The sequence below is a fragment of the Columba livia genome, chromosome 3 (genome assembly GCF_036013475.1).
Source record: "Columba livia isolate bColLiv1 breed racing homer chromosome 3, bColLiv1.pat.W.v2, whole genome shotgun sequence".
Lineage (NCBI taxonomy): Eukaryota > Metazoa > Chordata > Aves > Columbiformes > Columbidae > Columba > Columba livia.
The window spans coordinates 191,625-208,420 of record NC_088604.1 but is presented as its reverse complement, the minus strand read 5'-3'; the positions used below and the strand labels follow the sequence as shown (position 1 = coordinate 208,420).

General features: G+C 56.2%; 1 protein-coding gene across 2 annotated transcripts in view; it reads right to left on the bottom strand.

The window, feature by feature from the left end:
- Window positions 1–16,796, bottom strand: part of IFT172 (intraflagellar transport 172) — a 39,651-nt gene that overhangs the window by 11,315 nt on the left and 11,540 nt on the right. For both annotated transcript variants that reach the window (XM_065055330.1, XM_065055331.1), the window contains exons 12-35: window positions 16,095–16,148; window positions 15,473–15,576; window positions 14,728–14,813; window positions 14,144–14,256; window positions 11,634–11,801; window positions 11,130–11,266; window positions 10,275–10,382; window positions 9,662–9,746; window positions 9,242–9,334; window positions 8,847–8,924; window positions 8,203–8,451; window positions 6,308–6,386; window positions 5,805–5,925; window positions 5,279–5,423; window positions 5,117–5,206; window positions 4,617–4,714; window positions 3,863–3,998; window positions 3,668–3,784; window positions 2,965–3,107; window positions 2,250–2,343; window positions 1,972–2,036; window positions 1,695–1,875; window positions 1,073–1,182; window positions 266–395 (exon numbers count right to left, since the gene is read on the bottom strand). In XM_065055330.1, coding sequence (XP_064911402.1) covers window positions 266–395; window positions 1,073–1,182; window positions 1,695–1,875; window positions 1,972–2,036; window positions 2,250–2,343; window positions 2,965–3,107; window positions 3,668–3,784; window positions 3,863–3,998; window positions 4,617–4,714; window positions 5,117–5,206; window positions 5,279–5,423; window positions 5,805–5,925; window positions 6,308–6,386; window positions 8,203–8,451; window positions 8,847–8,924; window positions 9,242–9,334; window positions 9,662–9,746; window positions 10,275–10,382; window positions 11,130–11,266; window positions 11,634–11,801; window positions 14,144–14,256; window positions 14,728–14,813; window positions 15,473–15,576; window positions 16,095–16,148 — 2,784 coding nt within the window. The remainder of the gene's footprint in view (window positions 1–265; window positions 396–1,072; window positions 1,183–1,694; window positions 1,876–1,971; window positions 2,037–2,249; window positions 2,344–2,964; window positions 3,108–3,667; window positions 3,785–3,862; window positions 3,999–4,616; window positions 4,715–5,116; window positions 5,207–5,278; window positions 5,424–5,804; window positions 5,926–6,307; window positions 6,387–8,202; window positions 8,452–8,846; window positions 8,925–9,241; window positions 9,335–9,661; window positions 9,747–10,274; window positions 10,383–11,129; window positions 11,267–11,633; window positions 11,802–14,143; window positions 14,257–14,727; window positions 14,814–15,472; window positions 15,577–16,094; window positions 16,149–16,796) is intronic.

Sequence of the window (16,796 nt, the reverse complement as noted above, 5' to 3'; positions counted from 1 at the left end):
GCTTCAGTGCAGACATATGGGCACAAAGAGACGGGCACGCTGCTCAAGTGGTGCCACAGCCAGGATGCCAGTGCAGTGCAGGGTAAGTAACAGCCCATGTCGGCTCAGCAGGACGGCCGTGAAGGCTGCCAGACCCTGCGGCCGCCGGAGCCTGCGGTCCTCCCACGGCCCGCAGAGACTGAGGCACCTCTGGGACACACTGCGTGTTGTGGGAAAGCTGCTGGACAGCAGGGCAGAGGAAGGGAATCACAGCCCCGGCCCGTACCTTCAGCAAGCACTTCTCCATCAGGACAGCGTTGCTGGGATCCCGCACCTTCAGGTAGCAGTCCACCGCCCGGGCGTGCTCCCCCGCCTGCTCCCACTCCTGCGCCTGCTCCAGCAGCCCCTCTGTTCCTCTGCAAGAGGAAACGGCCTCAAGTTGTGCCAGGGCAGGTTTAGATTGGATATTAGGAAAAAATTCTTCCCGGAAAGGGCTATTGGGCATTGGAACAGGCTGCCCAGGGCAGTGGTGGAGTCACCAGCCCTGGAGGCTTTTAAAAGGCGTTTAGACGAGGTTCTCAGGGACACGGTTTAGTGCTAGAGTTGGTTAGGTTATGGCTGGACTCAGTGATCCTGAGGGTCTCTCCAGCTGCAATGAGTTTATGGTTCTCCGGGGCTGTGGCAGGCCGGAGAGCTGCCGCCCGGGTCCCGCAGACAGCGTGCGGGGCGCGCAGGCGGTGCTGGGCCAGCGACCTCGGACGGGGCTGCGCAGGCGACGAGCGGCACACACAGCCGGTGCTGAGGGAGAACTGGTCTGGGACCCCAGGGGCATGCACTGGCGCTACAGGAGACCTCAGGGAGCTAAAAGTGGCAAGAAGACATCCAGGAGACCTTAGACAGCAAGAATAAACCTGGAGTGTCCCGGAGCAGTGAGGATGTTAGGAAACCTATGCAGTAAGGAGCCCATGGTCCTCAAGAAGGAAACGCCTGGATGCCAGGGGTGCTGTCAGGCGGTCTGTGTAAAGCACCAGCGCAATGGCTGAGGGGAAGAGCCATGTGTGTGTTCTTGCAGCCTGACCACAGCATTCCTCACCTGGAGCCCTTCTTGGCAGCCTCCCTGCCGCACTCCTCCTGCAGCTCTTCCAGCCGACTGGGCACGTATTCCTTGCAGATCCGCAGGGCCTCGCTCCACATGCCAGCCTCCTGCAAGCACGACGGGAGGAATGCTCACCGGTTCACCAGGACCCCCGCACTCCTGGCCCCACGTAACACATCCGGCCTCTTGTGTTATCTTGCAGAGAACCAACTGGAAGAAACAACCACAGCAGCACCAGCCAACTCTTCCCTCCCCAGATGGCACCTATGTCCATCCATTCACCTGCGCCGCCTGAGTGGAGAGTGCCCGTCCATCCCAGCTGCCTCTGTGGAACGGGCACTTACAGCCTCCAAATGCACCCGCTCACGCTGCCCTGAGGACCATCCCTGTCCTGGCAGGACACCTCGAGCGCTGCGAGAGCTGCGCTGTGCTGCGAAAGCTCTACCGGTTCAGTGCTCCAAGAGCCGGCCACAATTAAAGTCTGCTAGGAACCACCTGAATAAATGGTTTCTCTTTGGGTCCTAAGCTGACAGGGAGAGCTGGGAGATGGATTTCACTCCTCCTCCATCCAAACTGGTCCAGCGAGGAAGGCCATGACGTTGCTACAGACCGCGCTCACCTTGTAGTATTTTATGGCCAGCTCCGGTCTCTGTGCGCGCAGGAGAAAGGCCTCTGCTTTCTGGAACTCCCTCTGCTCAAAGGCAAAACGCGCTTGTCCCACAAGGACATCGGCCACGCTGTCTGGGTCGTGAGCCTCAGCAACGCGCTGTGCAGCATCCCAGTTCTGGTTATGCACAAACCTGGGGGAGTCAACGCGAGGTGTAACCAGAGGCACGGCAAGGAGCAGAGCAGTGCTGGAGAAGCAACCGGGGGGCAGGACTGGGAAGGATACGTACATCAGCACTGCCTCCTTGGGTTTCCCAGCTTTAATGAATTCTGCTTCAGCCTCTTCGAATTTGCCCTAGGAGAGAGGAAGGAATTCGCTTGCGTGCCGTCCTGCCCCAATACCACCGCACGACCTCCTCTGTTACCATGCGGATTTATGAATCTAAGATGTGTGTGAAGCTTGGGGCTGCAATTGTCTTTTGGGTGAGCAGTGACTGCAGCCATGTAAGTGCCCCTGGTGACACCTGAGTGACCAGAGAGCTCCCACCTATTCCAGGGGTGAAATTACCTCATCTTCGAGGAACATGGCGTACTTTAAGTGGATCTCTGGCATCTTCTGCTTCATGGAGAGGCGGGCCAGCTCAAAAGCAAATTCAAAGATCCTGCAACAGAAGAGAAAATGGGGTGAGAGCAGGACCGTGCACTGGGGACACTGAGGACATGCCTTCATCAAGAGCAAGATGTCGAGGAGAGCACAAGACACAGGGAGAAGCGACAGGAACACAGAGGGTTGCAAGTGCACGGGCACTGCCCATTCCTCCTGCTCCTGACCAGAGAACAGGAGCTTCGAGAGCCCCCGCTAAGGAAATTCAGCTCCTTCACACTGGCTGGTAGAGCCAGAGGCCCTTGGTTCTGCCCTAAGGGGTCTGACAAGACCCCCCGAACCGAGCAATGTGGGAGAGTGGGGAGAGCAGAAGCGAACGGCAGGGCGGGGGCAGAAGGGACAGAGCTCTGCCGGCAGTGACGGTGACACGAGAACACCTCCTCCCTGCCGGCAGTGACGGTGACACGAGAACACCTCCTCCCTGCCCCGCGGAGGCTGCCTGCCCCGCTCTGAGGGGACGCTGGACACACGGACAGGTGCGGCGGAGGCAGGAGGTGTCCAGAGGAGACGTACGGGTGCGGTGGGCAAATGGGCCGTATCCTGGACATGCAGCTATTGCGTGCACACGGTTATCTTGGGGCAGATGGGAGAGCGGTGCTGCTCTGATGGACCTGCTTACCCGTTGTCTGCTGCATGGTCGATGGCCATCTCCAGAAGTCCGAACTTACTGAGGAGTTTCACAGCCGCCTCTCCACCCAGGCTCTTTGCCCACATGTAGGCCACTTGCTTATAGGAATTTGCTCCCCCGTGTGCCTTGGCCACCTATCCAAAGCAAGAAAGTGGAAGAGTCCAATGCATCCATTCCATCCTCAGCAGGCTGAGCCAGGACTCTGCTCTCACATGGTGCTTATCATCCCGAGGGAGCACCAAAAGCAACTGTTCTCTCCTAAGGAAAGCTTTTGGGGGAACTGCTGGACCGGGGGGGTGAGACAAGGGCTGTACGGCAAGGCAGAGGAGAGGCCGCTGCCTCCCCGCATGGCGCATGCTGCTGTCGGACCAGCAGAAGTGACCCAGGCAGCTGTGCCCGCACCGGGGGAGCAGTGCCGCGCTGCGGCTGCGGGCAGAGCAACGCTCCCGGCACGGGGCTGGGAGCAGAGCAGCCCCGCAGCAACAGCGCTGCAGCGTGGCCCGGGCCGAGCCCTGCCTGCGGGGGGACGCTGCAGCAGCCGCACAGGCGCCCCCAGGGCTGCGCCACACGCTGAACCGGGGCAGCGTCTGCCACGTCTTCACATTCTGCGGTGATCAGAGACAGAGCAGCTCCTGTCAGGATCCTGCAGCCAGAGCCTGGTCCCCGCACAACGGGACACAGAAGCGATGGTTACCCTGTAAGCATCTTCCCACATGTCGTTCACTCGGTACATGTTTACTGCGGCCTTCCAGTCCTTGGCTTCCAGGTAGTGGTACTCAGCTTCCTGCAGGCACCCCTCTGCCTCCAGCGTCTGCATCAGAGGCAACGAGTTAGTGACACTCTTGTCCCCGCTTGGTCTACCAGATCCCCTACCACGAGATGTGCTCACCTTGGCCAGGTGCTGGTGGGTATCGCCCAGTAATTCCTTGCGGTACTTGGTCACTAGGGAAACCATCTCATCATACATCTTATACTGCTTGTACATGGAGATGGCCCGATCGGGTTCATTCACAGTGATGTACAGCCTGGGAACACAGACACCTCCAAGTGGCTCAGCCCAGGACACCACCAGTCCCTGCAGCCTCTGCCCAGCCAGAGCCAGGTCCTGGACACCCTGCCAGAGGGCACAGCTGGTGAGCAGCACAGCTGGCTGGCAGCACAGCTGGCGAGCAGCACAGCTGGTTGGCATCACAGCTGGTGATCAGCACGGCTGGTGATCAGCACGGCTGGTGATCAGCACAGCTGGTTGGCAGCACAGCTGGTGATCAGCACAGCTGGTTGGCAGCACGGCTGGTGATCAGCACGGCTGGTGGGCAGCACGGCTGGTGGGCAGCACGGCTGGTGAGCAGCACGGCTGGTGGGCAGCACAGCTTGTGGGCAGCACAGCTGGTGATCAGCACAGCTTGTGGGCAGCACAGCTGGTGATCAGCACGGCTGGTGATCAGCGCGGCTGGTGATCAGCGCGGCTGGTGAGCAGCACTGCTCTGAAACATAAGCTATAGGCCTCCACATGTGGAGACAGTACCTCTGACCTTTCCAAACTCTAGCCCCAAGCTCTACTCCCACCCCAGGAACCGGCTCATCCCCACTACCGCCATTTTTTAAGGGCTAGGTCTTGGACTAGTACCAAGAAAGATGCTCACCTCTCGGCTTCTTTGTACTTGCCCTGCTTCTCCATCTCCTGGGCCTGGGTTATATAGAGCACAGACACATCTTCCCGACTCATACACTTGATTGCCAGCTGCCAGAAGGAGCATACATGGGAAAACTACAGCACACTGCACAGCAATTTCTTGATATATCGTAGTGAAAGAGAAAGGGAAAAGCAATCTCCTTCCCATTACAAAGAAGTGTGCGTGCTATATGCTATACGCTCTGGAGAGAACAGGCGGTCATTTGCCGCGGTGATGGAAGCACACAGGACCAGCCCCTGGAGAACGCTCTGTGCACCCACCCGGGGCAGCTGAGCAGGCACAGACAGGACACGAGGGCCGGGGCTGTTTCCTGCCGGCCGCCCCACGCACCCGCTTTGGGAGCAGAGCTTGTTGATCAGGTGTGGGCAGGCAGGACACCACCATCTCCTGATGAAACACGTTCCACCAGGCAGGGTGAGGTCCCCAAGAGCTTTGGCTTCTGGCCCTACCTTGTGAGCCTGCTCCCAGAGCCCGGCCTGCGTGTACATGTCGATGGCGTCCTTGGTCTGGTCTGCTTTGACGTACAGCTCCTCCGCAGCCTGTGGGAAACGACCATCCTCAGTATCCTGAGGGACGTGCCGAGCAGCGACGACTGCGCTCTGTGGCCTCACCTGATACTCCTGTAGAGCCGCATAGTGCTGGGCAATCCTGAGGTAATATTTGGCTGCTGTCTGTCTGTCCTGCAAGTCCAAAATGTAGATGGCCTTCTTCCACTGCCGGGCTCCCAAGGCTGCCTCAATGGCCTTAATCGAGCACCTAGCACCAAAAGCACAACGTTTTACAGCCAGCCAGCAGCCACCCCTCCGGCTGAGTGAGGGACCCAGGGAGACCAACGTGCTCTGCCGCTCGGTCCTGCTGGCTGGGTTAGAGCAGCTAAAAGCATCTGAATAACTGGCAAAGCAAAGGGGAAAGAATGAAAAACTAGGACATCAGGGAAGAGTAATCAGGGATGAAAGACCTTGGGAGAGAGGCGGGAAGGCACCACGGTGGGGCCAGCAGAGCCTGCACGTAAGCACCATGGCACCGGCAAAGCGGGGCTGACTCAGGCCAAGCCCTGCTGATTTGAGCAAACCGCATCAGCTTCATAGCCTGCCAGGTTATTCTGCTGCTGGGTACACAGCCACCACCTGCGCCCACCTGGCTTCGATGTAATGGTTAATAGCAGCATCCAGCTGTTTCTGCTGCACCAGGTGGTCTCCCCAGGCCTCCTCCAGCGTCACGACTTCTGCGGGAAACGCCAGGCGAGCCAGCTCCACCGCTGCAAGGGCACACAACAGCGGTCACGGCAAATCCAGCAGGGAAGCAGAGCTGGAGGGGAGCACGGCCCCGGACGGGCACACAGGAGGGCAATGGTGGCTGTCTGATCCCCTCAGCTCCAACGGGCCGCCCAGCAACCTGGACCCGCCGAGGCCTGGACCAAGACCCTGCTGGTGCAACCAGCGTGATCAAGGCCTTGGGAACAGGACGCTGTTCTGGGACTGGGTGTGCTGGTGCGACATTGTGAAAAACACGATGAGACATGGACGCTTCAGACCACCAAGGCCCCTCCGGGCTCCAGGGCAAAGCCCTTGTTGCCACAAGGCCTGAGTAGCCAGGCTCTGCTGGGGAGGGGTGGGGGAGGAGGACACTTAGCACGGTACCTTTCAGGAAGGCACTGCCCTTGCAATAGCACTCCAGAGCCTTCCGTGGGTTCCCGACCTTCTCAAACAGGTCTCCAGCCTAGTGACAAATACAAGCTGCCGGTTTCCAGAGCCACTATCTCCCCACGCCATCACACACCCTACCAGCCCCACGTACAGAGCTCGCCAGTCCTGCCACACAGACTTCTCCGTCAGCTCTGCCTTCCCCATCAACCGAGAGCACGCGGATAAAGAGCGCTGCAGGAAAGACCGCATGTGCCGAGACCACAGCCCCCTCTGGCAGGCGGCACACCCCGAGCGCTTTTCTGAGGTACCATCTCCTAACAAGACCAGGGGTTTTGAGAGAGCTCCCTCCGTGCACAGTGGCCGGTCCTTTCCAGGACCCCGGGGGCTCTGCTCCCGGACGAGCATTCGGAGCAGGGGCAGGAGCGGCGCCGGGACGTCGGCTCCTGCAGCAGGTTCCACCCTGTAGGAAAGGGTGGCGGCCAACAGGGTGGGACGAGGCTCAGAGCTTGTGGGACTTAGAACACAACCTCAGAAAGCTCATCCTGGCAGACGAGAGGCTCCTTCCCGCCCGCGTCTGAGCGGTGGTGAAAGCGCACGTCCAGAGGAAGGCTGTAAGAGCAGAGCAAGTGTACCCCAGCCCTTCCTCCGCTGTATCTGTCTGACAATCTGCACCGTGGATGCTTCCCGAGTTTGTCATGGTGCCTCACATCATCATATTTAACGGCTTTGACAGACTCGACCTCCGTGATGTGTCCAATCACTTTTGGACCGTTTATACTTTGGTACCAGAACATCTGGCAGCAGTGAGTTCCACTGCTACTCTTTCAAACGAAGGCTGAAGAAAAGGTGACCGGTTTGGAAAAGCACAAAATTCTCTTGAGTCCAAATGAAATGGTTGGAAAACGCCAAAGGTAAAATGACACTGGAGAAACATAATTTAAGCAGGGCACATAAAACAGGCTAGCAAAAATAACTGGGTTTTGACACAACACATAACTGAACCGGGTAACTCATAGCAAACATTGTAGATCAAAAACTACAGATGTTTCAAACAATAATCTGAGAAGCTCATGGAAGTAAAAATCTATCGAGAGCTCTTGAACATCAAAAATAAAACTATTCAGGTACACTATGATCTGCAAACTGCTGGAAACATGAAAGTACACCAGGAAAAGTACAGTAGGAAAAGTACACCAGGAGAAGTGCCACCCTCTATTTGCCCACCCTGCTCTTTCTGTCCCTGCTCCAGACGCCTGCACGAGGCCGCTGTTGGCGGGATGCCGAGCCGTCCTGGTGCAGCTCAGTGCTCATTTCCTACATTAACATGATGACGTGCTGTGTGAAAAACACCCTTTTCTTCTAAAACTGTCACCTAGTAAGTAGTTACCAATTTTCTTGTGTTATTAGAGACAGAAAATAATGACTTCCCTCCTCTATGGTATTTATGGTTCTCCAGATTGTCTTCCTAACCTCCTTTGTTTCTCTTCCTTAGCTTTTCCATTTAGATTATCCTTCTATGAAAGCTGTACCATCATTTGTATTCCCCTATGAGGAAGCACGGTACAGTTTCACAGCAATACCAAGTTTTCTTGTGATTCCCAGCTCCTTTCCTGCTGGTTCCTATCTCCCAAAGGGCTTCCCTGACCATTACTGAACGTTCGGCGGATGTTCCGGAGACATGTCGTCAATGAGCTGTGATCAGTAACTCAGATCTCACCCGTGTATAACGGATGCAGTTAGGATTTCCTCCCAACTGCTAACTGCAGATTTATCAACACCGAATTACATCTGCTGCTCTCCAGCGCAGCCCCCTGCGTCTCAGAGGAGAAGGGGACAGGGGAAGAGCTCTGAAGCCACCAGCAGAGAGCCCAGCGGGGCAGGAGACTCACCTGCTCGTACAGCTCCGCTCTGACCAGCGCCACGGAGACCCTGTTGGTGACATCCCCGTGGGTCAGGAGCTCATCCCGGCCCATGGCCAGCCGCGCTGCTCTCGCCGGCAGCCCTGCCCGCAGGTATAAGTTGATGGCTGCCAGGTAGTCGCCCTGTCCCTCCTGGACCTCCCCAGCCTTCTCTTCCTGCTGGGTATCCAGCAGCCACTCGTAGTAGCCCCGACGCAGCTTGTCCAGCATCGGGTGTCCCTGTTGAGAAACACAGCACTGGTTGACCTGGGCAAGGCAAGACGTTGTCCCGCTCACCCCGCAGGCTCTGGACAGCAGGTCACGGCATAGATCCCTTGCCACCCTGTTAGAAACCACAATGCCAGCCCTGTGTGCCACTGCATCATTCATTCTTCTTCAAAGTCCTAGATGCTCCTAAACCAATTTCAGCAGCTTTTCTCCCTCACCATTCACCCAGCTCAGCACAGACATCAGCACAGACTGATGTCCTCTGCTTGGAGCCCCTTGGAGTACAAGTGGGGTCCAGACAGGGCAGGTAAAGAGAACCCAGGCCTTGAACAGACTCCCAGCCAGACCACTTGCCAAGCAAGCCCAGCCCACAGCCTAGTGCAGGCTGTATTCTGTATGTCCTGTACCTTGGCCTCGGCAACCATAATGCATTCATCCCACATGTGCAGCTCCTGGTACATGTCCATGGCCTCCTCCGTGGCGTTCTGTGTCAGAGAGCAAAGGGTCAGCCCGAAGGCTGCACACAGCAGACGCAGTCCTTGAGCCCGCACAGCCAGCACGGTTACATGTGCAGAAACACTTGAAAACGTACTGTCCCTCTACACGGATATACATCCTCCCCCAGCCTCTTCATGCACCTCAGGGCAATCCTACATCTTGGAACAAGAAATATCTTCTATTTCAGGTCAAAAATCTCTTCTCCCGTGATTAAGCAACTTCTCCCTTTTCTCCTTCACACCAGTGCACAAACCTCCCTGCCCAGAAAGATGAGTCCTTTTGTGTTCCTTGTTCCGTTACTCACCTGTTCCAGGAAGATCATCTCCGCCAGCTTGTAGTTCTTGTCCAGCATGGCCAAGCGGGCACGCACCAGGTAATGGTCTGTGCCGTCCCCTCCCTGCAGACGGCACCAGCGCAGTCAGTTTGCTGAGCCAAAGAACAGGCTCTGCAGTGACACAGGGGAGGGGACTGCAGGTGGGACCTGCGTCACTGCAGGAGCCAAAGACAGATGAGCTTCACAGAAGCGACAGGACAGGCGCAATATGAAATGGACAGCCAGACGAGGGACCTGGCAGGCACGGATCAAAGATCATGTCGGCGGTTTCTGCATGACCAGGTACCGGTCTGTAGCAGGATACTGGTGAGCAGGGACACAGAAGATAATGCGTATGCAAGTGTTTACAGGAAAGCAGCTGCCCTGCACAGCAGAAAATGTTTGACTTACATGCTCTTGAGCTGCCTGATCAGCAATGGTATTGGTTTCATGCAGAAATCGAGCCTTTGCCATGTTGCCCAGAGCTGCAAAGCACCTGGAAAGAACAAAGCAGTTAGTCAATATCTGGGTTTTATTGCCCACTTTTGGTCCAAGGAAGGAAACTCAGAAGCTGGGCAGCAGACCCAGCTCTGCAAGCTGGAGAGGTGGGGTAGCCCTGCTGCAAGAGAAAGGATTCTGAGAGACCCGTGTTCGTGTGCCCTCCGTCCCTGCCCCGGGGAGAAGCCAAGGACGTGACCGGAGCTCATCTTCACTTCCCCGGGCTTCAGAGACGTGCTGAGCGTGTCCGCGTCTGTCAGCTCCCTGGAGCTGCACTATACACTGCTTTGGGTTGCCATCAGCAAAAATGTATGCTGCACAGTGATGTCTTCCTGTCCCCAGCTCCAGCATTACTGTCCAGGATGGAAGAGCAAAGTCATTGCCTGGAATAGAGAACACTTAATTCTCCAGAGCAGTGAATCTTCCAGGCCACACGACAAGTCCCAGCTTTAGTCGGACCCTGGTTTCTGTGGGGGATTCAGCAAGGAGTGTTTAGGCCAGAAAGACCTGACAGCTGTTCCCGTACCTCTCTGCAATGTGCAGCTGCCTGGCTTCCAACGCCAGCCTGCTCAGAGTCTTCCACATGGCCTCGGTCTCTGTGGACATCTCCAGGGTCTCCAGAAACGCAGTGGCCCTTGAGACAGAGATGTGCAGAGTTTCAGTAAGAGAGCGGGAATGCAGCAAAGCAAGCGGGGCGTGAGCAGTTCTGCGAGGACTGTACAGAACGGGGCCTGGCATCGCAGGGGAGCGCTCAGAGGCGGGTGCCGCGGCTCCGGGCGGCGCACTCAGTGGCACACGACGCGCAGAGGGCTGCAGCAGCGTGGGCAGGTCCGAGGCGCCGCATCCAGAGCAAGCCTCTGGTGCAGACAACTCTCAAGCGGTAACAGTGCTACGAACATGTGAAATGCTCTTCTCTGGTTAATTTGAAAACCCTATAACCATGTCAGCAGTGCCTGGGTGGCCACCATGACTGCTCAGGCAGTCAGTTTTCACTCTGCACAGCTCCTGAATGTTCCCATGGCACTGTCACCATCATGAGGGGCAGCAGCAGAACCACCTGAGTACCACTGCACACCTGGTTGCTACAGGAGACAGACGTATTCACTGCAATTTAGTGAAAACTTCTGCCCATGTCAATGGGACCAGACTAGCCAGTCCTCTGTGCCCTCACGTTTGAAACCACAGAGCTGTGAAGATGAAAACGCTGGATAGTCGCTCCCAAAGGGCTCATTATAGGCAGACCTGGCAGCAACACGGGTTTGGCCTGCACCGCAGCTCTGTCTGGAACTGCGCTGCTGCAGTCCATGGATTGCCGACCCTCAGGTGTCCGTGAGGTGATGTGGGGTCCCTGTCAGCACCATGTGGTGTATCCAGCACCTACCTGTGATAATCCCCATCGTCAATGGCAGTTCCGAACTCTATGAGGCCTTCGTCCAGGGTGTAGGACACAGTGTTCACCCCTTCAGATACTATCACTTCAGTCTTTCCATCATTCCGCTCCAAGTCTACAATATCCCCCTGGAAAGAGCACCCGCTGTCAGGACTGCCAGGCTCTCCTGCAGCATGCAGGGTGGCAGGGACGCGAGGCAGCACCGAGACAGCTCTGCTGCTTAAGTATTTGCTGAACGAGCTCACACTGAGCAGGCGTCATCCTGATCCCACTAGCAGGAACAAAACAGTACCTGAGCAGCTCCTTGCTGTATTAACTATCTCCATCTGCTTCCAGAAGTGCCTGCCACGAAGCTGACAGGTGGGCTCATGTTTTGTCCAGAAGCAACCAGCAGTTCCCTCCTGCCTCCCTTCTGCACCACCACCCTGCCCATACCCACACGCGTGTGCAGAAGTGACAGGAACTGCTGGAGGTCATCAAAGCCTCCAGTTTTACCTTCAGAGGAAACATGGTGACTCGCTCGGGAGCATCGATGTTGTACCAAATGCAGAGGTTGTTTCTGTTCTGAGCCACCACCACGTCGCTGCCCGGGACCCACTGCACGTAGGAGCAATAGTTCAGGATGGTGGTCTTGGTGCTGCTTTCGATGTCGTAGAGCTGCAGCTGCGGGGAAACCAGAAACAGGCTCAGCGGGGCTGGGCTGGGCTGGCAGCTCCCTGCGCTGGCAGAGGCACCTGAGCCAGCGCCTTGTGAACAGATACTACCAACCAGGAACCAGGCTCTGTCCAGGAGACCCATCCCAGCTCTCACCATGACATTTACACACATTACTGTCCAAGACTTCAGACCTCTTTTAGCCCCTGCAGTATTTTAAGCAGCCTTCCTTATTGCCAGGCATGTACGTATATAAACCAGAGTATGCCTTGTGCTACTTCAGCTCCCCCTCAGCTGCAGAGCTGCAACAGGAGAGTGGTCTCTAAAGTCCCTTCTGCAAACAGACGGGGGCACCGAGAAGGGCCTTCCTCCGCCGTTCCGGGATGAACTGTCCATCCCAGACACAGTTCTATCGCAAGAGCTGTTGCCAGGAAGGTGTCGTTTGCAGAATACACTGCCCTGAAACAAACCTGACAGTCTGGAAGGTGTAACCTGACACAAGGCATAACAAAGATGTATGATGCTTTGTAACCTCAAAGTCCTGGGCTGCCTCTGCTCCTTGTCATAATTGTCCTCACCTAGCAAAGATGAGAAAAAAAGAGAGAATTGCACTAGTCTCATGACACACTGGTCAGAAGAGAAAAAGAAAGTCCCTGCTTTCCTCCGTACCAAACTGGCTGGAGAAATACAGGCAGGCATAGCTTAGGAGAACCATAGTATTGTCTGATTTAGGTTGGTGCAGTATTTAATGAAGGAGCTGTCTATGTAGTTCTTCAGAGCCCAAAATGGAGCCAGAAGAGGCAACAGCAATCTTGATGATGCCCCTGTCTCCTGTTGAGACAGGAGATCAGAGGACCCAATGGTAAACTGAACAAGACTGCAACACTAAATACAAAAAGACACATTGCTGGGAAAGTGCTCTTTTCCTGCATGACGGGACATACGCAGCTTCGTATGTATACACAGCCGTGCGTGTTGGCCCAGAGGCAGAACCACAGGCTGTGCGGGACTCCAGCAGACGCGCGAGCGGCGGAGGGCCCGTGCGGCGGCAGACGGACGCACCGCGACCGCCGGCTGCACGGCCGAGCGCTCCAGCTGCCGGATGATCAGCTTGGCAGCGCTGAATCAGCCTGTGCGTGAGTGACGGCGAGCAGACAGGCAATGCATCGGACATCTGTGATTCAGGCGAGAAGATATCTTTGCACCCCCTGCAATCTGTGACGCAATCTTAGGGGTCAAGCTGCCAAAAGCGCTGAAGGAGGAGCAGCTCAGGGAGGAGCAGCCTGGGGTTCTGCTATGAAACGTGAGAGGGGATTGCAGAGTTTCTTCTGAGATGAGGCTGAGAAGGTTCTCAGGGACGTCAACACATACACGTGTATGAACAACACTTCACCCATCCCTGGACTAAGGAGAGAGGCACAGCCAACACGGAAACATTCTGCTGCAGACTGACAGCCCCGGTGGGACCTGAGCTCTGGGGCAGTTAGATCAGCCCCTGGTGAGCTGCAGTGCTACGGCCGGCGTCTGCCACGGGTCTGGGACACCTGCGCAGAAACTCTGGGTGCGAGTTACACCGTTGTCAAGAAGGTCGTGTCTCTTCTCAGGACACTCTTGCAACAAGAGGAGCAAACAAAGTCAAGCAGCCAAGGAGCCGTACATTCGTAACGGTGAAGAAGGCTCGATAGTGAACTGAGCGGAACTGCACACAATTAACAAACGCATCTTCTTGCCTGCTGCAGTGAGCTTCTTCAGCTCTCTGTACGACTAAACTAAACATGGCCAGGACATGAGGTGAGCACCCGCACATCATAATCTGTAACAGGAAACCATTACCATGATTTTGGGCATAGTTTTGTCCTGAGCTCATCAGTACCCTCCCAGACAACATTCAGCCACAGTGTGGGAATCGGCACAAGCCAAGAGCCACAGCAAACAAGCTGTCTGGTTGTGACTATGCCGGTCTAGAGAATTAGAGAGCTCATCCTACAGACACAAGCCGCGCTGTTGCAGAGAACACCTTTTTTACATTTACATGTTTCGGTGCAACATTAGGGTCCTCATCCTGAGATTAACCACTTGTCTCCATCTCACAGCAGAAGAGTCTGTGATCTTCATTTTCAGGTGTGACGAGATGGAGTAAGACGACAAGTAACTAACTTCAGAGTTAGCGATGACTCAAGACCAAACACGCAACGCCGCCAGCCCACGGAATCTGAACATGGTCTATCCCAGAGTGGTCAAAAAGCCATGAGTGCTTCAGATGTGTTTCTCACCTCCCTCTGCTCAGGCATATCTGTCTTTACCTGCCCCCACATGCTATCTGGCCACACTCCCAGATGCAGCCGCCTCACCCGCATCTTCTTGTCCCTGAAGAGCAGTTTGTGGCCTGTTTCGTTCAGCTCCAGCCAGTCGATCTTGCTGTCGTGGCTGATGGTGCCAGCGTTGTAGCCACCAACGAGGTCCACTTGGGAAGGAAAGAAAGGGAACGGTGTCAGTACCTAACGCGCCCTGAAGTGCTCAACATCCAGTGCTGTCCCGTGGGGACCACGTGCCTGGGACCTAATCAGGGCAGGACCCCCTGGCAAACACGCTGTGACATCAAACGCAGACTGCAGCGGCATGCTGTCCTGAAGCCTCCACCCGCCGTGAGCACACACAGACCACAGGCAGGGCAGGGAGCAATGTCACCGTGCTGAACGGCACAGAACGTCACCGCCACCCCACAGCCGCGTCCCCAGCGCACAGCCAACCTGCCCGAAGCAGGCCGGCTGGTGTCAGCAGCCTGCGGCAGGCAGAGGGGGTGCAAAGGGGCCTTCAGGAACCTGCTGCTTGGTAGGGTGCATGCAAAGACCTTTGGGGACATGCTGCCTGGCACAGGGAACGCAAAGGCATCTGAAAAGCTGGCAAAATGCAGGGGAGGGAGGTTTACATTCACCTGTTGCTATAGTCTTGATGTCTATCAGATAAGCCAGTCTCTTGTTCTCCTCCATGCCTCTCTGCCGTCTCTCATTGATACGGACACTATTATTCGAAGGGAATGACAACCGTTGCCTTCACTACTCTCTAAATTCACAGGACTGAACCCCATAGTCCCTCCCAGCCTTGCCTGCAGTTTCCCCAAGCCCGTGGAGCCTCTTGCAGCTCTCTGCCCCGTGACCTGCACAGCACCCAGCGCCGCCTCCACAACAGACCTGTCTGATCCAGGCTGCGCTCGGGAAGCTGCGCGCTGGAACCAGGGTCCCCAGCAGCAAACTGGTGACAGTGCTGCCACCCCCCAGCAGCCCACGATCCTCCCTTCTCTTGAACCAGAAAATGGAGTGTGGTGGTTCAAAGGGACAGATCCTGCTGGCATCTAGAGCCCCTGATAATGCTGTACTAGGATCAGCTGGATGCAGAGATGCCCGAGTACACGCACAGGAGGTCCCTCTCAAACAAAAGCCCAGCCAGGCTTCAATAAGCACGTATTAGAGGAAAATGGGCTCTTGTGCTTCTAAAACTTTACAACCATTAAGTGTAACTGAGCAACCGAACCCCACCATCAGCCCCGCTCCGCAGCAGATTACTCAGGTGTCAGTGTCTGGGGGCTGCGTTGTGCAGAGTGGGACACTTCCAGGGGCACATACCCCAGCTCACTCTCACAAAACGCCTGTACCGGCCCCGTGGGCAGGTGTGACGCTTACCTGACAAGATGAGGGCTCATGAACTCTGTGCGGACAGACCCCAGGATGTCATTGCTTCCATATTCCACCAGCGTCAGCTCTCCAGCATTGAAGATCATGCAGACCTGATGGTGAGAGGGGATACACTCTTACTGAAGTGCCAGGTAAGCACACACACCCACCAGTGAGGTGTGCGGAGAAGAACATGCTGCACACGAGTCTGAATTCAAACCCTCTGGGATGAGTAAGGAACTGTCCTTGGCTTCCTACTGTGACGGCCAGCTGCTCCTCAGGCCTGGGGATTTTAGTCCTGGGCCTATCAGTGCTGCAGGAGTCACGCTGTCACCCTGACAGGTGTTTTCTGTACCTCTAACACCCTCCATGGCTGTTGCTTTTTATTGCTGCTCTCTCCTACAGGGTTATGCCTTGTGTAACTTGCCAGTGCACACACTGAGTTTGTTCTATACCTGGCATGTGGAAAAGGCAAGTACAGGGGGAAGCAGATCAGGATCTGCATGGAGAGGGTAAGCCCAGGAAACTGCTGAGAAACCGGGTTTTCCAGCAGCATGGTTGGCACTTTTCTGTCAGGGCACACAAAGCTTTACTCACCACCCACGGCAGCAACCTGTCCCACCCAACTTACACTCTCATTGTCGAAGAAGAACTTCTCATTCCCTCCAGATCCTTGCCAGGCCACCTGCGAAGCAAGAGCGGGGCTGAGCAAGCGCGGGGCCGGAGCCGCTGCAGGGGCCGGGCCGCGGCACCGCGCCCATCGCCCCGCACGCGGCAGGACCCGCCCCGGCGGGGAGCGCGCCAGCGCCCAGCTCTCAGCACCGCTCCTCGGTCGCTCCCGGCGTCCCAGTTCCTCGCTTCCCTCCCCTTTTTTATCCTCCGCTTTGGACTGGTCTCTGTGTAGTACCTTACTGCCTGCCGGACAGCAGCCTTCAACGTGACCCACGCGCTCCCTCCAGCCTATTCTTTCACAGGCACCTCTCCGCCTTCCTCAGACCAACTCTACCATAAAAAGCACCCCAACAGCCTCTTTGCCTCCACAGATCTTCACAGAGTCACTGCCACCGTTTGTGGGGGCAGAATCTCCACACTTGGTGTAGCTGCAACCCCCTTTTCTGTGCACGTTATCAGTGACTGCTCAGCACAGTGCCGGGAGCACCAACCGATTGGGAATTTGGGAAGAGCACTGGATAACACAACAGTTACTGTGGTGACAACCAGCAAGTGGTCAGAGAGGCAGAAAAGTGAAAGCCGAGGCTGCGGCTTCCTCTGCCCTCCTTGAGCAAGAGCTTGGAGCCGCTGCTTCCAAACAGCTCCGGGGAGACAGCAGGAT